This window comes from Hippoglossus hippoglossus, chromosome 1, assembly GCF_009819705.1.
Source record: "Hippoglossus hippoglossus isolate fHipHip1 chromosome 1, fHipHip1.pri, whole genome shotgun sequence".
Classification (NCBI taxonomy): Eukaryota; Metazoa; Chordata; class Actinopteri; order Pleuronectiformes; family Pleuronectidae; genus Hippoglossus; species Hippoglossus hippoglossus.
Window position 1 is genome coordinate 4,315,130 of NC_047151.1, and position 25,718 is coordinate 4,340,847.

General features: G+C 41.6%; 3 protein-coding genes across 3 annotated transcripts; 1 reads left to right on the plus strand and 2 right to left on the minus strand.

The window, feature by feature from the left end:
- Window positions 1-1,782: 1,782 nt before the first annotated feature.
- Window positions 1,783-5,715, plus strand: c1h17orf67 (chromosome 1 C17orf67 homolog). The gene is made up of 4 exons (XM_034598917.1): window positions 1,783-1,949; window positions 3,490-3,590; window positions 4,714-4,844; window positions 5,438-5,715. The coding sequence occupies exons 1-3, from the start codon at window positions 1,895-1,897 to the stop codon at window positions 4,828-4,830; spliced, it is 273 nt and encodes a 90-aa protein (XP_034454808.1). The 5' UTR covers window positions 1,783-1,894; the 3' UTR covers window positions 4,831-4,844; window positions 5,438-5,715.
- Window positions 5,716-7,191: 1,476 nt separating this feature from the next.
- On the minus strand, window positions 7,192-10,648 carry cbx8b (chromobox homolog 8b). The gene is made up of 5 exons (XM_034598818.1): window positions 10,462-10,648; window positions 10,297-10,340; window positions 9,953-10,018; window positions 9,754-9,820; window positions 7,192-8,895 (listed from the first exon to the last, which is right to left on the minus strand). Exons 1-5 carry the CDS (start codon window positions 10,528-10,530, stop codon window positions 8,029-8,031), a joined length of 1,113 nt encoding a protein of 370 aa, XP_034454709.1. The 5' UTR covers window positions 10,531-10,648; the 3' UTR covers window positions 7,192-8,028.
- Window positions 10,649-17,450: 6,802 nt separating this feature from the next.
- Window positions 17,451-24,900, minus strand: LOC117769489 (E3 SUMO-protein ligase CBX4-like). The gene is made up of 5 exons (XM_034598437.1): window positions 24,597-24,900; window positions 24,366-24,409; window positions 23,760-23,825; window positions 21,176-21,242; window positions 17,451-20,128 (listed from the first exon to the last, which is right to left on the minus strand). Exons 1-5 carry the CDS (start codon window positions 24,663-24,665, stop codon window positions 18,638-18,640), a joined length of 1,737 nt encoding a protein of 578 aa, XP_034454328.1. The 5' UTR covers window positions 24,666-24,900; the 3' UTR covers window positions 17,451-18,637.
- Window positions 24,901-25,718: the final 818 nt, after the last annotated feature.

Here is a 25,718-nt window from a genome sequence, read left to right on the forward strand (position 1 = left end):
CATACTTAACAATAAACTTCATTTCGCAAGTGCACAATAATGCTGTGGAATTATAACTATTTGAGTTTGTATAATAATTTAAGTTTTAAAAAATGTCAAAAGTCATTAGAACTGCACTATAGTGGACAGTACTTGAGTAAATGTATTTAAGTTACTTTCCACCACTAATACAAGGGCCATGTACACTTATAATTTTAGAGATTATATTCTAAATAAATAATTTCTGGAGACAGATCAAACACAGTGTTAGCAAATAGTCACTGTAAGCAAATGGAGGTTTGAAACCTCAGAGTCGCTTTTTCTCTGTAAATGAAAACCACTGTGAAGATCAGAGAGAGCCAAACTTGTTCAGCGAACACGGAAGTAAATACAGATGAATCTCATTATTTTTATCATCTCGGATATTGATCGTTTGACGTTCAGTCTCCAGCGCGCATGCGTCGTGAGCTGCCTCGCTATCCCATTAATCATCGCAAGAGGGAATAAAAGCTTTTGAAGCTCCAGATAATAAGAAGCTAAATTATTATTAAAGTCCGCACGAGGGCAGGAGACATGCGTGATGGTGCACGAGGCTCGATAAGATGCGGAAACGGAAAAAATGACGCACAGTGACGTCTTCCCTCATGTCACTGGCAGGCAGCCAATCCATTACCATGACTGAGATAAAAGAAAAGATGAATGTATACATTTATACTTTGACAGATACATATTTAAACACAGACTGTGGTACAATTTTGCTTTAATCTTGATATTGTCATTCTTATTATCATTTTTGTTATTGTTTTTAATTTTGTGAAATTTGAACTGGCAGTCTGCCTCCCACTGTATATTATATGCTATCTGGTCATTGTCTATGTTTTTAATGAAACAAAATAAGAAAACAATGCTAGTATATATATATATATATAGTGTTGGTAGTGTTAGTAGAAGAGTTTATGTGGTAACACAGAAAGTGTTTTCATTATTTCAATTCTTTCTTATGTTCTGTGCTGACTACTTTTACTCTGACTTTTTAGAGGCTGTTTCCAAGAATTTTATTTGTTGGCCCATTAGTATCAGAGGGGTAACTTCGGTAGTTTTATTCTCATCAAGCTGAGGGACTCCAATTGGCAGATTGAAAAAGAATAGTCATTAAGCAGCAAACGTTAAGATATACTGACATTTGGTCTCAGTGTAGATACAGCTCCCAAATCCACATTTTACTTTGTAACGTACGTTATAATAATAAAAATCATCATCATCATCATCACCAAGTTTGACATTAGTCTGTGTTGTTATAGCCCAAAGCATTTTTTAAACCGCCTTGTTTACCCATGATACCAAACCATTTCACAACGGTGTGTTTACACTGCCATCTAGTGGACAGCATGCTCCCTGCTTCAGCCAACCTCATACAGTGGGTTCGTGGTTTTTAAACTGGGGGATGGGCCCCCAGGAGAAACATAGAGCCACTGCATGGGGGTGACCAGAGGAAAAATATGTAGTAAAACCAAGTTGAAATTACCTGATATGTGAGGAAAATAAGCAGATGGGTGATGCTATAATTCTGGCCTTTATTAAAACTCAACTTGGACTCTCTTTTTGTTTCCCCGTCTTTGCTTTGTGATTGTTAAAGACATTTTCTAACCTTTTTTCAGATTGTGAAGATGAACCAGTACGTTTTATATAGATCTAGATTAATTACAGATATGTGAGTGAAATTTATTGTCACTGATGGCTTTATTGTTAATATGTCCTCAGTAACACGAGCAGGTATATGGGACAGTTTGTGGGTGGCGTGCAAGAGGAGCAGGAGGAGGAAGAGGAGGAGAAGAATTTTCCCCTTCACCCCCACTGGACTCTGGTCAGGACCTCAGTACAGAGAAAGCTCAGGCAGGAAAAACAAGTGTAGAAGATGAAGAAGCTGGTGGTGTTTCTGCTCTGCCTGGTCCTGCTGACTGCTTACACAGGTAGGAAAACTCCCAGGGATCTGCCCGACGAGAACAACATGTTCTGTTAGGTCAGAAAAGGACGAAGAGGAATAGTGAATAATGAGGGTACTATATGCTCTCATTTAGGATAGTTTTGCATTCATTCTCTGTGTCTTTCTTTTGTTGCATGGCTAATATATCATAGTTATATTATGATATAATATAACTATTTTTTGCATTGTTAAAAGTCTCTAAATAAAAGTGTTTTTGCATAACTGCTGAAGCAGCTGATTTGAGTGCAGCCTTGCAATAAAAGGCACTTTGGTAAATGCTGAGATGCAACAGACGATAATGATATGAATGTTTAGTCTAAACAGACACTGTGTAAATTACAGTAATGATAATAAGAGGAGAAGGTGAAATGTGAAACAATAACAGTAATATATATATATATATATATAACTATGATATATTAGCCATGCAACAATATATATATATCATGAAATTGTTTTTCATTACTCATTTTACTTTAATGATTGCTGCATTTGGTTCTGTTCTTTTGCACCAATATTACATTTTGCAGCCATTGTAATCTCATAACTTTTTCAGCATGCATTCTGGCTTTGGACACAAATTGAAACTGCACAGATCTTCACAGTGACTTATTTTTCTAAATGAGACAGCTGGAGACTGTGTTAGGTGTTTTGCCACGTTGCTGTGAGGGCCCAGGCAGCAGCAGCAGCAGCAGCTCTGGTCTGTATCTGGGTTCATTTCCACAGCAGCTCCCTCTGGCAGGAGAGGGAGAGCGAGGCAGCCTGCTGCTCACTGGGGTCACGTGCTGCACAGGCCTTACTCCCCAGGGAGTGAGAAGGATGAATGGGCACTTTGTTACCTTCCACCAAATACCATGCTTCCAAATACAGGCCTGGGTTTAGAGAGAGGGAGACAGAGAAGGAGTCCTCACTCTGCATAGTCCAGTGTTGTGTGTGTGTGTGTGTGTGTGTGTGTGTGTGTGTGTGTGTGTGTGTGTGTGTGTGTGTGTGTGTGTGTGTGTGCATATGTGTGTGTGTGAGAGAGAGAGAGAGGGCAGCCTCCTTGCGCATGGCCTTGTGGAGTAAACAGCCTCACATGGACAAGCTAAACAGATCAGGTTAGCCACAGCCCACCAGCAGCAGATAGTGGAGAGAAGAGGTTTATTCATGGGCCTGAACACAGCCTCCACTGAGAGGAATGTTATCCTGATTAGCCAATACCCAGCTGCCAAGCAAACGGCTGTTGTGTTAGCAGCAAAAACAAAATAACTCAAGCAGAGTTCTTGTAAAGAGGAAGTAAAAATAGAGGAAACTGCCAACACACACACACACACACACACACACACACACACACACACACACACACACACACACACACACACACACACACACACACACACACACACACACAATTTCTATCAGTGATATGTTCATTCTGTGAACTCTATTGAATCGTCCTCCCCAGCACTATTGGATGTCTGTATCACAAGACGTATGAGCAAACACTTTATCTCTTTGTCGAACTCTTATCTGTCTCTCTACCTCAGATGCCAATCCTATCATCAAGGAGAGCTTTGCTAAGCAGCTGCTCCGCAGCAAGAGGCAGGATCGGCCATTGAAGGCCGGCCATCCCGATGAGCCAATGAGGGTAAGGTTCATTCAGAGCAAAGAGCACAGATATCTTATATATGTAGATTCATCTGATCCTATCAAATCCACTCTGTGTAGCATTCATAAGCACTATATCAACATGATATATAAAGTGTTAATTAATGTTGTTGTTAACAATTATATATATGATGCTATCCTGCTTGCTTAGCAAGTTATGATATAACAAATTATAAGAACTTTATTGTGTTCTATAGTGCTTATTAATAGTGAAACGAACAAAAATATTTTTTTTGAATTTTGTTCAGTATCTTATTGTTTTTTAGAATTTTATTGAACTCTATTATATAAATGAGTAACTCTCTAGATATGAGTTATGAAATAAAATCCACATCAGATCAACAAATGCTCAGAGCAACATGACCAAAAAAGTCAGAAAGACAAATCAAAAATGAATAATACATAAATAAGTCAGTAAAGGTAATTTTAATAAACATAAAGATAGTGAACACAGAACAGCTTTCAAAGATAAAACCTTCACATTCATAATTTGACATTATATTTTAAATGATGTAATATCTGTTATGCACCATGGGTACTATGGTGTGTGTGTGTGTGTGGAGGGGGGGGCGGGGGGGTAGCTGCATGAGTTGCATGTTTCATTTATCATAAAGTGTGTCATTGTGGAGATGAACTCACAGCCTCAACCTCAAACTAATACTGTTCCGCTCTCATGATAAAATATTCCAGACACTCATCATGTGTGTTTATTGATTGCTGATCTGAACCACCTCATTTAATTTGACTGTATCACTGTACTCGGTTGTTGTGCTCTGACCTGACAGTGGGCACTGTGATGCTAGGAGCGCAGCCCTTCGTCATTGTTCAAGTCCAAGCATGTTTAGCTCCAGTCATCTCTGTAATTTCACTCTGGCTGTGCTGCCATGGTGTCAATGACAGCAGAGCAACAAATAGTTCTGAGTCAGTGGAGTTTTACTCTGACTCTGTGATTCCCCTGCTCAGAATTAATTTTCATTTGTGCAAATGTGAGTCACAAACCGTTTCTATGTTCTTCAGCTTTTCTTGTCTTGTTTCTTTCGGTGTATTTTCATTCTGTCTTTGCCCTCCTCTTTATTCAACCAAGCACCTCTGTCCCCATGCAGGAGCATCTGCTGCACATGCAGGCTCTGGATCAGAGGGCCCAGGAGACCAACATGGAGTACTGGCTCAATCCTCACTGCCCCCCTCGCTGTGACAGGAACTACGGACACCCCGTTTGAGGATGATGACAAAGGTCGCTTCAATTCTGGACAAACACCTTAAACCCCAAAATGTCAATAGATGTAAAAATGTTCAAACATGACAACCTAACCATTTGTTTTCATTAAGTTAGACTTTTAAATTTTTGTTTTAAGCACCACAGTGCCACACCATAGACTCCTGTCTAATTCAGAGTCAGGCTCACATCATGTAATATCTTTTAACTTTTCTTGTTTAAATCATTCAAAGCACAAACAGGTTTTAAATAATAATTATTCAATATCGTGAATAGACATCAACATTAAAGTTAAGTCAATGTTTTAAGGTAGTTTTGAGTCTCATCATCACTTGTTAGCACTGTTTATGTAGAATGTGACGCTGTGGATGGTTAATAAAGCAGGATTCAGATCCTGGAAACAGTTTATGTAATTAATCATTTATGTAATACCAAATAATAAATATAAGGAACTCATCTTCATAATAATGAGCATGAGTCCGATTTATAATAACTCCTTTCAAATATGTCTAGAACTGATGTAAGACATTTGTCATTACATTGTTTTATCTTGTCTTTATATATTTATGGCTTTCCCTGATAATTTCTAATTTTCTCTCTTGACCATATAGGACCAGAAGTGACAACATGGACTCAACAATGGCATCAGTGAAAACCCTTGACAACCAGAAGGACAGAGAGACTCTCTCTCTCCTTCTCCTTAAATGAAATGACCATGTGCAGAATGAATGCTAAATAAATGGTCTTCATGCTTATATAACCTCACTGTATAGCAGCAGTGTAGTTTGCTGTCTCCAGTAGTTTCAACATGTATTCTCTAAGTTGTGTAACAGAATGAATGAACAGTGAATGCAATTACAAATAAATCTGAACGCATGAGTGCCTTCAATCTGGGTAACAAAGGTGATGCTGTTTTATTTTATTTGTTCCATTACCCGTTTTCTATTAATTCTATTAATAGATGAAGATCATATTTAACTCATTATAATGTATTCAACATGTTTAAGAAAGAGTGGATCATCCTGGTGCTTCTATTTGCTTGTGTATCACTTCAGATTTACTTCTCAGTGGAGACCAGGACCAGGTCTGTCATCAGAAAGACTGGAGCACAGGAAGCGTTTTATTTCTCTAATGTTTTATAATTGAAGATATCAATTCATACTCTTGATGTGTCGGAGAGAAATAAAAATGGCCGAGCAGTAAGTGGCAGATCAGGGGAAATAGACCCGTATTCCTGAATAATAAGAAAGGAAAGGTCAAATATTCTCTGACTCATAAGAAAGCTCGTCAGTGGCTCTTTATTTTCTTAGGACACAGGTGAAATTTGGTTCGAGCACCGGGATCCTCACGGACCTCTAGCGGCTGCATCCCGCTCCGGTGCGGGAAACGATGTGCTCCCAGACCCGCGGTCATCCAGGACATATACAGCACCAGCATCATTCAGGACCGCAGCTTCCAGCACATACACTGTTCTCTCTCTGACTCGGGATCAGCGCTGCACGCACCACCAGCCTGAAGAACACTGTCTACTCACCTCTGGGAAATGTGCAACGTATTCCTCCACAGCACACACGTGTCACTTTGTCACTACATATAATAGGCCGATTGTATTTGACTTGTTTTTCTACTGAGCTCTTTTATCTTGATTTGATTTAATTGTTGCTCTTATCGCTGTGCTGACCCGCCATCTTGACCCTGTGTTAATTCACACATGACAAATACAAGGTGAAACTTGAATGCGTTTTAAAAAATCCCACTGCAGGGGCGACCAGTGCAAACCAGCTCGGGTTATAGGTGTGGGCTATTGGATTTTTGTCTGCAGCCTATTTTCATTTGGAAACAAACAGGGTAGGTTCATTGAATCCATACATTGAACGCGTCTCCTTGAAGGATAGCAGCTGATCAGGCAGAACAGAATGAACATGGCCCCGTGGCGGTGGAGAGCAGATTTTGTTTCATTTATGCAACGTGAAGTGAATTTAAAGTGGCCTGTGAGGATCGGACATGAGCTGCATTAAACATGTTATGAAACAGGTTAATGTCAGCGGGTCTATGGGCTGTTTTGTTGCGGCCTTCGTTTTAACTCGTTTCATGGTTTCTTACCAAGCCTGAGGCCTCTCACTTCTACTGCTCAAACAGCGGGGATTTACTTTATTTATTTATTTCAAAACAGCGCATTTCCCCATACATTGACCTATTACAGAAATTAATGTGATTACAATTTTAAGAAAAATAAAATCTATTGATTTAGATGGAGGCCTAGAAGCCTGGCGGCGTCATAGCGTTGGATAAAACTCATTTATCTTATGGCTTTAAAAGGCCGACGGCGCAGGAGGAGGGAGACAAACAATTTGAACACAACGAGAAGCGAAAATCCAAAGTTTTTTTTATTGAAAAGCGTCTAAAAAGCATAACGACACCAGCTTTGTTATTTTCTTATTACATCAATGCTCCATAAAGGTTTTCTATGAAATTCAAAATATAATGTAGTAAATATGAGCCTTGGGAAAAACTTAAAGTGTCCGTGTTGGGTGAATAAATTTAGTTCACAATTAGAAATGTTAGACATTACAAACGGTCTATAAACACAAACAAATAATAAAGGCTATTTTCCTAATACTTTAAATTCAAAGTGCTTGATAAATTCATTTTTTAAATATAAACCTTAGGAAATCGAACAAGGTAACTTCAGTCTAATCAGTTCAAATTATAGAGAAATATTTAATCCAGAGACTGGATTTAAAATCCAGGCCTCACTTCTCACAGATTACTAACACCAGTTCGGGCTGAACGATACGAGTGAGAAAAAAATACATTCTAGTTAGTTATATTTGCAAAATAGTCAAATTCACAAGCTCTGTACAGAAATTAGCCAGCTGCTGCAAAGGAAACATGCAACTCACTCATGTTAACCAATGCATGAAGTAAAATGGACTTCATTTGATTTGGTCGATACATTAAATAGATGTCAAACTTTGTAATATATACACATATGCACATTATGTACTTCTTCTTCTTTGTTCGGTTTATTGGCGGGTGGCAACCCACTTCAAGGTTCATTACCGCCATCAGCAAATTATGTAATCTGCCTCGAAACACTACGTACAAAAACACTTTGCTTAGTAATGATGCTTATGAAAATCACAGAAAACAAAGCCTCATGGTGTAAAAAAAAGAAAAAGGCAGTCAAAGAAACAATCAATCATCTTTTGTCTTTGAAGAAGCCTTTAGACGTGTTGCTCTCTTTGATGGTCACAGTTAGGAAGTTGGTGGTCACGTCTGTCACCAGGACCTTTTCCACGCTGCCGAGGGAGGGCCTCCATGACACTTCGTCCAGGTCTTCATTGAGCCGGGTCGGGGACGGCCTGTCCAAGAAGTAAGGCTTTTCCATGAGTGGAAGCTCAGCAGGGCGACTCAGGCTCTGGCTCATCTTGGACTGGTGCTTGAAATGTGCAGGTGCAAGGAAGGTGGATCCCTCCTTTGTCCTTTGTGTGTCTGTGTCCATCCTGTGAGGATGCAGGCTACGGTCTGAGTAGAGCTGCTTGTAGGAGCTTCCACCAGAGAGTTCCTTGTTGTGTTGGTGGTGGTGATGATGATGGTGGTGTCGGTGGTGGTGTTTATGGCCGTGACCGTGGTTCTCTGGATGCCTGTGGGACACTTTGAACAGCCTCATCTCTTCTGCCCCGTGGTACTTGGCCAGTTTGTGAGGGCTGTGGCTCCCCTCCTCTGTACTCCTCTTGTGTGGCTCGGAGGCCTCAGGGCTGCAGCTACTGTCCTTAAAGCGGGGCTTAGGCTTCGGGCCCCTTTTTTTGGGTGCGTGGATGAGTCCGTCAACACTCGATTGCTGGAGGGACGGCTGGTGCTCGCGGGGGCTAAGTTCTGGCGGGCGGACGCGTATGCTTTCTCCACGGTTGACAGTGCTGGGTGGGAAGATGGTGGGAACGACAGCTCTCAGGCCCTCTCTCGCTCTGGGGGTGACTACGGGTTCTGGAGCCGGATAGGTGATGTGCATCCCTCGCACTGCTTCACTCCTGAACTCATAGGACCTGGCTTTGTCTTTTGCCTGAGCCTATTAGAAAATAAGAAAATTATAAGGACATTTTATTCAAAATTATACTAAAAAAAAAATATGACACTAATCCCTTAACTCCCTTTAATTTGTATTCCTTAATAAATGGAATTCAAAATTTGTTGTCTTATTTACACCTCTGCTTTCCCTTCTCATGCATCGAAATAAATTCCCAGAAAAGGCCTAATGATAGTTTCAAGCCCGAAACTATTACAGTCAGTTTATATAAAACTTTAAAATGTGAATAATAAGTGGAATGTAATTACAGAACATACACTGGTAGGTTTTAACCTCTGCAGCAGCAAACAGCTCCTGTCAGGCCTCAGTACTTATTAGTGAGATTCCACTGCTGCTCCTGTTAAACAACAGTCCTGTGCAGGGAGATTCTGGTATTTAGCTCAAGACAAACTGTTGCTCATTTGGCAATTTTCACGGTTCATTGTCCCGAGAAGCTGGACCCTCTTGCTGACTGCATCAGGCTTCAAGCAAACCATTAACCCACAGGACAGAAAGATCTGAGTTCAATGACGAGCTGATTATAAATAAGAGGATTTTACACAGAGAGTAAAGACTTTGTGAAGAACTGCTTCTGAACAGGACGGACTGTTTTTAAAGCTTTAATATTTCAACATCTCCACATTAGCTAATACACAAACTGAATACACACCCGCTAATGCGCTGTTTCCAATATGTGTAATTAGAGTACTTGGGCGCACTTCTACACACAATGTGGTTAATTTACCAGATCTGTCGGTGGACAGTTTGAGAAGAATACACATTACACAGAGAAGGAAACATGCACGGGAAATAGACGTGGACCTAATTCGTGACAACATTAAATACCACTGATGAGTTTACCTTGAGCAGGAAGGTCTTGGGTTTTGGTCCTCTCTTCTTGGGGCCGTACAGCTCCCTCTCACGCTCCCTGAGGAACACACAGCAACACACTGTCGGGCTCGGTGTCGCGGAGCAAAGTGCACGGAGACCACCGTGTATTTACTGGACATGTTTTACATTCGGCGGCTCGGGCCGCGGAGGCCGAACCCGGACATCTTACCTCTGCTCAAAAGCGGCGAACAGCCGGGAGTCCAGAATATTCTCCTCTGGTTCCCAGGTGCTGTATCTGGGAATGGAAACCAGCGGTCAGACTCAGCACTGACACACGCACACACACATTTATATATATATATACACACACACACACACACAACAGTGTGAGGATGGCCGCGGCGTTAGCCTGCGAGCTAAGATCTCCATCGCGCTGTTACACCTCATTTTTTAATCCGGCTGTCGCTAGCTCGCGCGAGCTAACGACAGCCCCGGTGGAGACAGTCCCCACAACCGGAGACAGCACCGCAGCGGGCTGACAACAGGCAGGAGACACAAGGAAGCTGCACTTACTTGGGAGACCAGCCCTTCCATTTCACTAGGTACTCCATGCGACCCTGCGTGCCATCAGAAACAAACACAAACCACTTGGTTAGCTTGCAGGGCAACACTACTGCATGAGTGCGCTTTACACTCCAGGCTCTTGCCGGAAAATGGCTGGTTACATCTCACACTAACCTTCCGTATCCTGCGCTTGATAATGGACTCGGCAGCGAACACCCTCTCCCCGACGGCGGACAGCTCCATGTTTACTCCAGTGCTACCTACAGTTAGCTCTGCGGTGGCTAACGCTAGCACAGCAGATATTTTTCTTCGGTCCCAGCCGCTCTGGATTCCCGACAGACCATAATACTCCCGAACAGAATGGACGTCAGCGCATTTTTTTTTTTTTCTCCACCGCGTTGCTAGGGAACCGCAGTCGGTGGAACCTCCAGGAGAGCGCCCATTGGTGCAGGCGTTGCTACGTGCTCGGGTTGCTAAGCGAGGGGAGGAGCGTGCGCCTGTGTGGATTCTTTACGGGGGGAGAAAATGGAGGCGCTTCTCCCCGCGCGACGACCGACACGTCTCGCGCAAGTTATGTGAGACATTAAAAGATGCACGTGGTCACGAAAAATGACTAGATAGGTGCACGAGACAGCGTGGGCGCGCAAATAGACAAACTAGAATATAGAAAATAACGCGGGTTGTTTATTTATTTATTAAGATGTTCCTCGTTTCCATTGAACTCTACCAGCACAATATATGAACAGAGAGTATATTATTATGACCACAGGCTGTGGCAGTGATCTCGTGACACATTTATTGACTTTTGTTTGTCGGGCCAAACACCGAGGATCGGTGAACTAGCACCGTCAGGGTATTTCTGGTCATTTGGTTATTTTATTTTCATTGTTTTTATTTGTACTTCTGACATGTTGTTTGAAATATATACATAACGTCGTGCTACAGATTTACAGACAACTACCTGTTATCCACCACAGAAAAAAGTATCTGTAGTCAGGTGGAGGAACAGTTCGATGAGGTGAATCATAAATGTTAATAACATGAAGTGGTTGTTATTCGCCACAATAGTAAAGAAGAGATCAGCTGATGTGAGTGAAATCTTTTCATATATTTTGCGTTTTATGTGAAGGATCCGTCCTGTCCTCTTCCTCCAAGATCACAGCAGGATCTTGGAGCAGCGCTTTGGTTCTCTGAGCTGTTTTAATGTCGGCCTTTTCTTTTCTTTTTTTAAGCAACATGGCACCTCTCACCTACAGTGATCTGCGAATGCGGAAATTATCGGCACGGGCTTTCATTGGGCCTTTTGTTTTTCAATGTTCTTTAACCAACCAAAGTTTAAAGGTAAATAACCAACAGCCAAACACCGGGGAAACAGAAATATTTTATTAGCATCTTGAAATCGGGATTTTACATAATAGCCCACAACAGCATAACAAAAAATATCACAAGATCAGATAAAACAAACCCAATTATTTTCCTTAAGCTTTTATTGTGGAGTAAAAAGAAATATTTACAGTGACGTGCGTGAGCGTCATGATTCTGCTCACTGTCACTGCTCAGGCCTCAGGTGCACAACCCACTCACATGCAGAGGAAAAATAAATACAAATATATAACTTAAACATTTAGTAATAAAACAACATGCATATATGTTTTAGTAAGTAAAGTGATACATATGTCACAACATCATATTATTATAATTTTAATTATTGACATTAATATTATGATTTTTGTTGTTATTATTATTACGATTATTATTTGGCGTCCCTAAATTATATTTTATTAAAACTGGCACCTTAGTCATTTCAGTTTATTTAAATTAATTTTAGTTAATATAATATTCAAGGCAGAACAATGCTCCAGTGACGATATAAATATATATATAATAAAATACAAATAAGAAAACAAATGACTGACAGTAAGCCTACTAGTCGTTTAATTTTCTATGTGATAAAGGATTGAATAGTCTATTAAACAAAATAAAAATAAATAGACAGTTGCATCCGTTTGTCAGCGTTATGGAGAGCTGTTGAAGGTAATAGAAAAAAAAACAAGTCTACCCAATTGACTAATTCAAGAAACCTGTCCTAACTTATTATTATTATTATATTATTATTATTATTATTATTATTATTATTATTATTATTATTATTATTATTATTATTATTATTATTGTTGTTGTTGTTATTCCCGTACAGACTCATCGCGCAGATGGATAGATTTAGAATATAAAATAAATGAATTTAAAAGCAGACACATGAAGCATATAGCCTATTTGAACATGCTGTTTAAAACCTGTCTTTTGAAACCGTTGTCCGTGTGACAGTGAAGAGTCACAGTGCCGCCGTATGAACTGAACGGTGTAATATAATAATGAACAGCTGTACGTGATGAGGGTGGCAACACACATTTAATGAGAACCAGTGAAACGTGTCTGATATGATATAATCGTTAGCCAGACGAAACTAAATCCTTTACATGTAATTCAAGACAAGAACAAGCGACAGTGGCAAGACGAGCTCGGTTTAAACAGACTTCTGAGTCAATTCAGATCAGAACAAATACCACAGAGACCATGAGGATTGACTCAGTGAGATTAAAGATTAAATGATTTATTACACAAACCATCTTTTAATCCACTTATCCCATTAAATCAGCCTATAAGGTATAACCCACCTTTATGATAGGAAATACTTTGCCGTTTGCTGGGACCTGTGGTCATGAATGAACTCTGTGTAGAACGGTTCAGTATATTAATGTTAATGTTCGTTTCCTGTCAGGATGGATCAGTTCAAACTGCGGCACAAATCACCGACTATAGACGACCTCCAATATGAAGACTGTCGGCCAAATCTAAATATTTTTGTCAGTCAGAAGTTCAATCTGTGGAAATGCCAATGAGTAGAAATTGAATCCATCTGACCAAACATGTCATGTTAGGTTTTATAGTGAGTTTAAGGTGTACAGGTTGTCATGAAAAACACCTGAATTATCTGATAAGGTGCATGTTGCAAATTCTACATATTTGTTCTTAAACCCATCCTTAATGAATGAAGACGTGTGTTAGATATATAATATTGTACTCATGTTCCATCTTTTAATTTCTCCTCAGCGCATCCTTTCCTCGGTGCACACACTGTGCGTGTGATGGGTGCAGCTCCTCACTCTCTGGATGCGATTGGTCTCGGCGCGCCTGCAGTGCAGCGCCGCTGCCGCCGGTACAACACTATTGGCTGCCTTGTATCCGGGCAAGAAGCGGGATCCCGGTGAGAGCTCAAACCGGGAAAAACCGACCACCACACATGCAACGATGGTGGAGCGAGGTCGGAGAAATTCCCCGTTCACATGAAGCCACATAGCTTGTTGTTGGAATGGGACATTAAATGTCAATTGTGTGGAGTTCGTCATATGAATTAAGAAACAAGCTTTACAATATTAAAGGACATTCCCCTTTTTTCTTTGTCTGTGTTATATTATTATCACTCAGGCTAAGGAAATAAGGACGTAATGGAAAGGTGAGAGCAGATTCCCGTCATACATGTACTGATCATCATCGTCCATGCGTAAAACCATCTGCAAATATCCCGTAAAGCAACTAAATATATATAGTTGGTTTTACGCATGGGCTTCCTTCCCTCGGATTCCGACATCCACATGATCTACCGGTTCCCAGGGCTAACCACGTCCAATCGACGCAGACAACAGCTCTGTGTGTGTGTCCAGTAAATGAATGGACAGTGAGGACACATCTCCATTTAACTCCACGGTGGCTGAGACACATGGACCTGGGCCTGACGCGTGGACCCATCCGCGTCCTCACACACGTGGACCAGTCACCGCCGCGTCAGTTTAGGTTTACTCAGTTGATTTGTTGGTGAAGTGGATGAAGCTGCGTGATGCCCAGCAGGTCTGAAACATGATCCCTGCAGCTGTTTGTCATATCCAGCTGTTTTCACGCCCCAACACTCCCTAACCTGGTTTTATAAAGACCGAGAGTAAAGAGGGAAAGCTATAAATCTGTAAATGATCCGCTTACTAATGCATTATTTTATATAATTTCCTCATATGCGAATTATGTGTACCACATCTGTCAGTTTATGGACTTTACTGGACTCTATATTAGTCATTTTAGTTTGTATCTGTGTGTTTGTTTCCTGCTTTAAAAAAGATTAATTATTATATTTCCTAAGCCCTGTAAAGTAGGTTGTGACTCTTCTCTGTAAAAAGTGCTATGAAAATTTACCTTACCTACTTACACGGTGAAAATATATGGTGATTTTGTGAAATATGATCATTTTTCTTTTACAGAATTAATTAATTGGAACAATATTAAGGAGTTTTACACATGTGAGATCACAATTTTGGAGGTTTTCTTTTTGCACTTGTACATTGCCACCATTTCACTGAGGTAAAGGCCATGGAATCAGCTGTATCGATTGTATATTTCTCTACTCCTCTGGTGTGTGGCTGGATTTAGAAATCTGCTATGAGCTCAAATCTGCATGCCTGGCATGTCTAGGCCTTTCTTATAATTCTGTGCATATAAATGTGTGTGCGGGTGTGATTAGGGCCTTTACTGTAGAGGACTGTATGGCTCAGAGTTTCTATTATGTCCCTCTGAAACCAGCAGCCTGTATATTCCATGAATAGCTGTGTGGTTTTGTAAATCAAAAGCATGGTCCCTGTGAGTTTATGGTGTAAAAGCCAATGTGTCAGAAAACATTAACAGGCCATAACTCAGCCATGCATGCACAGACTGAGTATGAGCTGCAGAGAAGAGGATGAGGAAAGGAAGGTGGATCAACTGGTTTTATACAAATGTTGGTTACTTCAAGGGATTACACAAGTAGCTCAATCACAGACTGGCAGTTTATTAACACCATATGAAACTGAGAATAATGCCTGTAGTCCTGGGGGGGGGGGGGGGGGGTTCCCACTGACGGCTGATTCACAGAGCAGTGTTACAAAACAAGAGAGACATTTTCTCTGTCAGTGCTCACATTCATGTCATTTATTGGCGGGAATAGCCAGAGAGCTAGAGTCTGTGTATATGCTCCCACAACAGACAACAGGTACTCCAAAAGTAGGCCTACAAATAAACAGGGAACAAAATTACTCAGGTGAAAGTAAAAGTACCACATTAACTTGAGTAAAAGTGAGTGAGTGTAGAGGGAAGCCCATACCCTCATTAATTCAATTCAGTTCAATTTAATTCATGTTTACCACATTACAAAATACATTATCACAAAGTAGATTACATAATTACATAGGTCGAGACCTATGGGGAGAAGAAACTCTGTCATTAGAAGGATGAAACCTCTGGCAGAACCAGTCTTAGTTTGGGAGGCCCTCTGCCTCGCCCAGTTGGGGTGAGTGAGAAACTGAGGAAGAGAAAGAAGGTGAATGGAAAAGAGGGGAGAGAAGAGGGGCAGAGAAAAGAGAGAGAGACAGGAACAGTTGTGCACCTGTGAATTTTAAACTCTGTCAGACTGATTGTTATAATGAAAATAATAAGTGATATTTATAGATAATGCAACAGTCTACCACATCATTATGGCTGAGCCTCGGCCTCTTCTGAATCCATTTCAGGTGTTTCTTCATTAGATGCTGCTGCCTGCTCTGATTGGATCAGTGGTGGAGTAAAAGTAATAAGTTCTTCAAAATAAATGTACTTAAGTAAAGTACAGATCCATGAACAATGTATCCAAGGGCAGTAACAAAGTTAACATTCTACCACACTCAGATTGTGTGTAAAAACCAGAGCAGGAGATGACTGGGCTTTCATTCACATTATCCAGGGGAACAGAAAGTGAAATTAAATCTGGGGTTGAAATGTGAGAAAAGAGGCAGGAGAGCGTTAAAACATGGAGACAACATCCTGAGTTATGTCATTTTAAAATGAACATGGAGGTGAAGCACACAGAGGCCCCGCAGTCTCCCGCTGTGCCTCCCCTGGTATGTTAGGAGGATTTATTCATCTGACATGAACAGCTGTTCGGGTCAAAACCATGAGCCTCAACCGAGTCGACTAAGATCTAATAACCACCTCACAGACATGTTTAAGTCTTAGTTCAACCATGAAGCAGAATTTCTTCAGCCTGTGGTCAGACCTTTACCATGTTATTCTCAAATTCAAAAGTAGCAGGTCACAGTTACTCAACAAGAGGTTCTAATGTTACATTCACAAGATGATCAGTGGCGTTGAAGGCCACAATGAAACCTACATGTATTCATGTAGCACAGCTGCTTCCCCATTTAATGTGTTGTGCAGGGTTTAAATGAATGGGAACACATTGCTCTCCATATGTAGCAGTAAACCAGGACTGACCTGTAGCTACAGTATAAACACGGGGCAAATAGTTGGCCCTGGGCAGCCTGCAGGGCTAGATGATGCCTATCTGAAAATAAACTCTCTGTAAGGCTCTGTAATAATCCTCACGGTCTGCAGTCTACAGCCACAAATAGAGCCATGTACAGATTTAGCAACTTCTGGAGTAAGGTTAGTGAGATCATTACAGCAGCCGTCTTCTAAAATCTTTAGCTCCTTATAGGAGGCCAAGGTCACATATGATGTAGGACTCAAGCTGGGAGGTCTCCTATGATCATATATAAGTATAAACAGTGGTGGGATGTAACAAAGCACATTCGCTTCATTCCGCACTTAAGTAAATTTTTCATGTATCTGTACTATACTTAAGTGGATTTATTTTCTGGTACTTTTCTCTCCTGCTCCACTACATATATCAGCAAATATCTGTACTGTTTCCTCCACTACATTTTTACAATGCATTATGTTACCTTTTCACATTGTTTATTATATTATTATATATATAAAAGTAATCAATAATTAGAGGCGAATTTGTCCACTCATCAAGTCCGATCGCTAACAGGTAATTAACAGTTTGTATTTTTCTAGTCTTTAACAAAATATACACTTGACAGTTAATGAAGTAGTAGACTATTGCATTAGGGAATAGGCTACACTCTGCGGGTACTTTTACTTTTAATATTTCAAATGTATTTAAAAGCAAGTAGTTACTGAGAAAAAAAAGTTAATGAGGTACTTTTACTTGAATAAATTTTAATCTTTTTATCTTTTAACATAGTAAAATGTTTAGAGTGCTTCCTCCACCACTGAGTATAAAGAAAGAGACACATTCCATATTTTACTTGCAAACAGTTTTATTATTGCAAAAACGTATTATAGGAAGCCTTCACTTTTTAGTCTGCAGAGAAAACATCAAAAGTGCATCTGGTCAGTTTTCAACAGAGCAGTTCAATGCACCTCATACCACACAGTGCTGAAAGGGAAGGAGAAGAATGAATGAACTCAGGGAACAGATCTGATCATGACAAGAGCCTGCGTGTGCTTTTACATACGTTTAGTTACACAAAATATGAATTATTTTATACTTTGTCCATCTGTGTCACACGTGTCAGGGTGTGAGAGAATGGGAAAAAGCTGAATCACGGAACCCCAGCTGGTGGTACTAATCTGTTAGATTAGATTAGGCTGATATAATTCATATTATTATTATTTTTTTGTTTTTATTTTAGTCACTGCTGCAAAACATGAAAATATATATGGTTGTACGTCAACTGTGTTAATGGAAGGGACTTGTGCTCAATATTAGATCTTGAGATGCGTGACCCAGAAAACACATTGAATGGAGACCAAATAATAGGAGCATATATCAAACGTTAACCGTTAATAATCACCTCTTCCCTTTCAACACAAATCACATTTATTGACAAAGAGACGCTTCATTTTTTTTCATCTGCTTGTTTAAGCACGCCTAATGGCATAATCTGTCCAAGCAGCATCTATCCTTGTTTAAACCTGTCAACTTGTTCACGCATGCACACACACACACACACTCGCACGCACACACACTCGCACGCACATACACCCGCACAGTGTATTTTACCATGATTCAATATAATTTCTCTTCCTTACAAAACTCTCCATATAGCCTACATTTTTATGAGATGTAGACAGTTGAGTGTATAAATCAAATTACATCCATAGAAAAGTGAAAAGTATGTACAAGGGTTAAGTGCATCTTTAATTAAAGATCCGGCATCTATTTATGATCTAATTTTGCTTTCTAACTACGTTTGAAAGAGCGTAAAATTAGAAACTGCATGTGATAGAATCTCCAGAAATAACAACAGATAGAGCTTATAAGATAAGAAGACAATATGCAAATAACGCAATAAAAGTTCAGTTATTTTATCTGAACTTTACAAAATGAAAACAACATCAACGGTTCATTTGTACATTCAAGCATCTTTAAATTAAATCTCTCTAATATACATTTATACAGTTACACAGTTGGTATCCAGCGGGATCACACTGTTATGTATTCCTTGAATGTAACAGTGAGGCAGTTTGTCGTAATGTCTGTGATCACTATATTCCCGAGGAACGGCTGGAAGGAGGGAAACGTCTCCTCTTTTATCTCGTCATTGTTAGAAACAGACAATGAGTCTACTCTCACCTTCTCTGCAGCGCTTTGGGTTTCAGTCTGGCGCTGCATTTCTGGTTGCGAGTCCGTTATCGTATGTGTTTCAGCTTGTGTGTGCGTTTCCTCCGGTGTGTGCGCTAGAGTTTCAGCTTGTGTGTGTTTTGCTGGCTGGCTCGCTGTGGACGCTGCAGCTTTAGGCCTGGACTTGTCAATGCTCAAGTCAATAGGCTCGTCTTGATCTGCGTACCCACAGACCTGCAGGCCGATGTGGCCCCCGTGTCCGTTTTGGTCGTAGCTGATGTTTTGGGCGGGTGAAGATACCATGTTAGGAACGCTGATACTGCTGGAACTCAAAAACCTCTTAGTACTCCCATGCTCCTCGCAGTCTGTATCAGAGAGGTGTCGCTTTAGAGTTTGAAATCCACCTTGGGTTCCTCTTTTGTCCAGTGGAGAGGGAACTCCCCTATCCAAAGGCAGGGAGAGCAGATTAGGCTTGGTTGTCAATAGTAAAAGCTGATCCGCTGGAAGCTGCCCCCGACCCCTGACCTCGACATGTTTATCCTGTTCCGTCGCAGTTGGCTCCACTTTGGGGGACTGTTCCTTTTCTTTTCGGCGATCTACGTTAAATCCAGTACTTGGAATAGCGGGTTTGTCTTTGGGGTTTTTCGCAAATCCGTTCATGAGGCCGAGCTTCTTGACAAGTTTCATCTTTTCAAGGTTGTTCTCTGTGCTGATGTCCATTTCTTGCCCCGGCTTTTCTGCAGTTTCACCGGTTTTTATTTTAGCTGTCTTCATTCCATTTTCCATGTACTTACTCATGACGATAACAATCCGGCCGTTCTTGTTTTTGTTCTTCACGATCTTTAGCTTGCTGCTGCTGACACCATTAGACTGTGTAGAAGCATCCTCTTTAGGTTTAACCATCTCCGGCTCTTTGTGGTTGTTGAGGTCAGCTGGAAGATTCTTCAGCTCCATAGTGATATCCTTCACTTTGGTCAGGCAGCCAGAGTCTTTGTCCCGAACCCACTTTTGCTGCAGCACAGGGGGCACATTGTACCCTTTGTTGGGCAGCTCTGGGGCTCTGACGTCTCTGGGCTTGGCAAACATGGGCTCGTGCACCTTGAGGTCTGGCTGGTAGTGGTGGTGCTTCTTGCTGTTGAGCTGATAGAATAATTTCTTGCCGTTGGTCTGCTGCTCGGCCTCGCGCTCCCGGCACAGCGGCTGGTACTGGTGGTGCTTCTTGCTGTTCAGCTGGTACTGTTGGCCCTGGGGACGGAGCATCTGGATGGGGTTGGACTTCTCGCAGCTGTCCTCATCCAGGGACGCCTCGTGGAGGTCAGCCAGAATGCTGGATCTCCGCGCAAATGAAGGGACCTGTGCAACAAAACAGTGATTAGTGTTAAGAAACCTTAAAAATAAAGATTAATGAACATTACATGACAAATTATGGGATTTCTTGTGTGTAGATGAGTATTTAAAATAAAGGGTGTCCCTCTGGGCAGAGAATTTGATTAATAGCGAAACTGTCTACAGTATCTATACATGTGTCTGTGTCAAGCTAGAACAAAAAGCCATGGTTCACTGGGGCCCGTGAGTTGAGCTGTGCTTGGAATGTGTGAAGGGGCCCTTCTGAGGCCTGGACGGGAGCAGTTTATTTCAGGTGCCTTGGTCTATGTTCACACAGCCCTCCTACAGGTCCCGTGTAGCTCTTTCAGCCACCGGCCCAGGCACCACAGTGATATTTCCAAGTGTCTCCTGTGGCTGTGACCTCAGCTTGGAGGAATGTCACTGGCTGCTTTGTGTCCTGTCATTGACTCTATCCCACGCGTTAGCACCAACACCCTCCTGAGAGGAACAAAAACACTCCTCTGAGGTGGTCCCCTGGCCTTTTGGAAGGGTGATGGATGCACTAAATGTACAATTCACAGTCTTTGAGCTACAAGTGTTAGGTCAGGGAACTGTCCATATAAAAAATCCAAGTAGATAATAAAATGTATGTTTGTAATACATATTTTAGTTTTCAAAGTGCATGCAGTTCCAACTCCTAAATTTAAGAGGAAAGCCACCGATCTATCATGAAGATTAGTTATCTAATCTACTCAGGCTGTAAAAACAGTCACATCACTTCGAACAAAAGATGACTTTGAGTTGCATTATGGGAAATGTAGGACCCAGCATTTTCAGAGCTTGATCAATACTATAGCCAAAACTCAGGATATTAACTTGGCGTTTCGCTGGTTAATTTTGACATGTCTTTTAGTCCCCCTTGTGGCCTGCAATATTAAATATCTGGAGCGTCTAATTAAACCTGCCTTATTGGAGAAATTCATTTTTGTCTACATTGCTTCCTGGGATTTCCTGGGATTCCAGGTGGAACTGTGTGTGCAACAACAAAGAGACTTGTTGAGTATCACTGCTTACCTGGACCAGAAGGTGCTTGGGCTTGGGGCCTCTCTTGCGATATCCCATCAGCTGCTCCTGACGTTCTCTGTGGGACAGGAAAACAGCAGCCAATCAGTGAAACCATCTCGCAGAGATGAGTTGCCGTTGCATGGCAACACAACGTCATGGGTGTCCTCCTCAGGATCAGTTAGAAAACACTGAGCCCATGTTACAGGTTGGAGTTACACTCCCTGATGCACCGTGACAGTCATTCAACGCGCATTAAAGGAGCAGTCATTCTCTCTCATTAACATGGATTTATCTTTTCTCTCGATCCTTTAGTTTATAAAGCATCGACTGTTTAATATCACATTACACTCGCTCTTCCTTCCTCCTCTAATAAAATTCATAATTTCGTAACATGTCTGTCCACAGTTGGACACACAGGCCTCTCATCCTCTCTGACTTTTCCTTAGCTTTCCTCAGTCTACAGTCTCTCTGAGGCAGTAACTCAATACCACAGACAGGAGTGATGTAAGTCCCCTCCCCCACCCTACTCCATCACATCTAATTACAATGACGACTCCGTGTATTTTCATAGCCTGGCATTCAGACGATTCGGCTCCCCGGAGAGACACGCAATTAGTTTCAATAAAATCTCTCCTCTTTAGAGGTAGAGGGGTAATTGCAAAAACAGACGCAGAGCGACGCCGTGTTTTGCTTTAACGTGTGACCTGCGCCTGAAAGGTTTCTGTAAGCAGGAGCTGAGAAAAGCCAGTGACAGTTAAACACGCCGCGCTTTGAAGAAATTCAATTACAGTGTATTTCATGTGCAGTTGTCTGCTCAGTCACTCAATAGACTATTTAGCAATTAGCTAGGCAGCTAATTTGACCGTGGTAGCCCACTTTGAAAACTGTGGACACAAGGCCCTTCACTAATGAGAAACATGAGGAATTTCCTCTGGCTTCGAGTTTGAGACGGTGCATGAACGTCTGATTTATGGCGATTCCTAAGCTACTATTTAGTCCCCTGCTTACCTAAATCTTCGTTTCCTCATGCCTTTCCACTACATCACAAGCAGTTTCAGAAAAGATGTGCACCATAATTTAAATCCCACTCCAAAAATGTGTTCCGCCTACTGTCCCTTCACTCAGAGGTTAGATCTTCACCGTGCAGGATGATGAGTGTGCAGGGATCAGCTGCTCAGTTTAAATCTCAGGTTAAAATCTGCAGGTACTATCATGACTCTATGACATCACAAACATGGTCCTGTATGCAACTTCCACAGGTTTTATGTGGAGACTTGACACCTCTGACACATTTATAATGAGAACTAAATGGCCTGTCCCATAAATGCATCTCTAAGCTTCTCAGGCCCCTCTCCATTCAGGGATCTCTCAGATCCACTGATCAGTTGATCCTTGCTCTTCCTTGGTCGAGGTTAAAGGCTAAAAGGGTGATTGTGCGTTTGCTGTATAGCTGCCCCAAAGCTTTGGAACAGTCTGCCATTTACAAATAAATGATCCCCTTCTGTCGACACATTTTAGACTAAACTGAAGACCCTTTTGTTCTTGCAGGCTTTTGGGTGCCCTTAACTTGTTTTATTTACATCCTAACACTTTTGTCCTATTTTGCCATTTGTTTTTAGCATTTTGCACTTCCTTCTTTTTTTGTGCAGCACTTTGGTCAACTGCGATTGTTTTTAAAATGTGCTTTATAAATAAAGTTGACTTGACTTGAAAAGTTAATTAAAAGTGAAGTAGGAGACATCTGACGTTCAATAGTTAAACTTTTGAAATATGCAATTGCATTTTAAAGCATCTGGATTTTTAATGAAGACAAAGAAGTGGATTTAGTTTTCTCCACTAACATGTGTCCCTACCCTCTGCTGGCGGTTAGCCATTTAACATCTAGCTAGTGCAGAAGACCTTCAAACATATAAGGGATAATATTCACAATCTTGTCCTTATTTAATTTTGAACTTTAAAAAGTTCATTTCAGAAACATCATTACACACTGCCTGTTTTTAAACGCCCTCACATGTTGAGAGGGGGTCATCAAATTTGTATCAAAAACAGAGCACATGAGTAAAGTCTGAACATTTAGCCACACAGATCCTTTGTTTTGGAATTTTGAATGATCCATAATATGTGGCCTATTGTGTGTTGTGATTGGTTGCTGCCTCCTGTAGAAGAGGACACAGGAGCATCTGGTGACTACATGGTGGGAGAGCATGATAACCTGATGCTGACACTCAAATAACTATCAGGTGACAAAAAGTTGATCCTGGACAAAGTGTCACTGTTTGCTCTGGTAACCCTGACCGGAGTTTAACCCTAACCTGACCCACTGATGTCCCCGGTGTTAATCCTAATCCAAACCCCCTCTGGGCACTGAATATGACTGTCACATTGTGTGGACAGTTGATTGTGTACATTGGAGTTTCCACATAGTGGGATCAAGGTATACACCTTGATCCCACTATAGACACACAAAGAGTTCCTCCTTATAGTTGACTGAAAGTGACATAAGTGAATAGGTGGAGCAATTTAAACCGGTTTGGTCTTGGTATTGTGTGGATCTCACCACACCTGAGGCTGGTTTATCCAACCCTGCACTTACCTGTCTTGGAAAGCATCAAGCAGCCTTGGGTCCAGGATGTTTTCCTCTGGTTCCCACGTGTTGTATCTATTCAGAGAGGAACATGTGGACAGTGAGGACACACCTGCCTGTCAGCAGCGGATGACTTTCATAAACAATGGCTGATGATTTCTGCACAACGAGCCTCAACAGACTCCCACCCTATGATCATTAGAATTCTCCCACGGCTCATATTTGCAGTCCTGTGTTCTACATGTGTAAACAACAAATGGAGACACTTGCACTCCCTGAGGATGCGCGTGTAATAAATCATGAGTAACTTTTACGCACGGCGGTGGGGGGAGGTGGGTGCAACGGCCGAGCCTCGACTCAACTGGAGACACATTTCGTAAACACTGGGTTCAATTACAGACGTGTCTTCCTCTAATTGGAACACTGGGGATAGCATTCATTGGAAGACTACATCCATCATCGAGGCCAAACGCATCGAGCGGCCAAGGCAAGGACGCGCAGCCGCCCATATATGCGCGCCCACGTTCGACACACACACACACGCACACATATTTGTATTGTGAATGTTGCGTTAGTGGTTGTGATGTTTGCTATATGGGGTGTGTGGGCACTTACTTTGGAGACCATCCTCGCCACTTGACCAGATACTCGAACCTCCCCTGTGAACGGACAGAAACGGGATTATCGTCTTAACGTCACTTTACGCAGCAAAATGCAACGCACCGTCATCCTAAATATGACCTGGTGAAAGATAAACAGACAAGGACACACCGGAGAGAACCCCCTCCTCATCTCCGTGTGCACGGTGTGTGTTAAACATGTCCTTCGCTGTCTCTGCACACCAACCTTTCTGATGCGCTTCTTCTCGATGCTCTCCACCGCAAAGACGTGCTCTCCCGCGGCGGGTAGTTCCATTTTCCGATCCAAGAGAAGAGAAGCGGCTCGTCTGGGTTTATTTTTCCTTTTTTGTCTCCCCGCTCCTCGCTGCGCTGTTGGAATATCGGACACGTTCTCCTCTCTGCCAGGCCGCGTCCTCGTCCTCTGCTCCTCTGATGTGAGACACAAGAGCCCCCCGCTCCTCCTGTTTTTTCCCTGCGCTCCCCCTCGGAGACACCCGCTCTGCAGCCGAGTTGAAGCTGCAGCAACAAAACACTTCATGCAAATAGCCCTGGATGTGACGTCACACGAGGGGGGCGGAGACAGAGGGGAGGAGGGTTGTTCCCGTGCTCACTTCAGGCGCTGTCGGAAAAAAGAGGGAATTCTTCGAGTTGGACGTTGAAAATTATAAATTAAAGTGTAAAAAAAAAACAGGATTATGGAAACCATGACAACCTCTGATGGATTTTGTCACTGTAGGCTATTTCATAGTTGGGCCTTTTTATGTAGACGACATGCAACGTTTTGCATTTTTTTTGTAAGGATCCGAAAGGAAATTTAGGCATCCAGTTGCGCAGAGGTTCAGTGTGTAAGATTTTGGTGAAAGGGATCTTGAATATAAAATAATCCCAGTGATTTTTGCACTATCGTGTGATCATCTAATTTGTACTAGTTGTTGTTTTCTTTACCCTAGAATGGACCCTTTATATTTAAATGATTTATATTCAAATACTTTATATTTACATAAGGAGCGGGTCGGCTCTATGGAGGCCGGCATGTTTTTTTACAGTAGTCCAAACTGGACAAACTAAACACCTTTTGAGTTTTTTCCTTCACGTTTGAAAGGGGAGGATGAGTTGAGGGGTGTTCAGCTGCAACATGCAACTTCAACACAAAATTGTACACACTGAGCCTTTACAACACATACAGGGAAAGAAAAAAGCTTAAGAACCGCAGAGGTAAAAGTGAACATGAAGGTATAAGGCTGTGTAAATAGTGAACAATGGTCAATCAGTGACATATAAGAAAATATGAAACTTAAATGAGGAAAACGTAACATAAAACAAAAACCAAACCTATTGTGCAATAGCT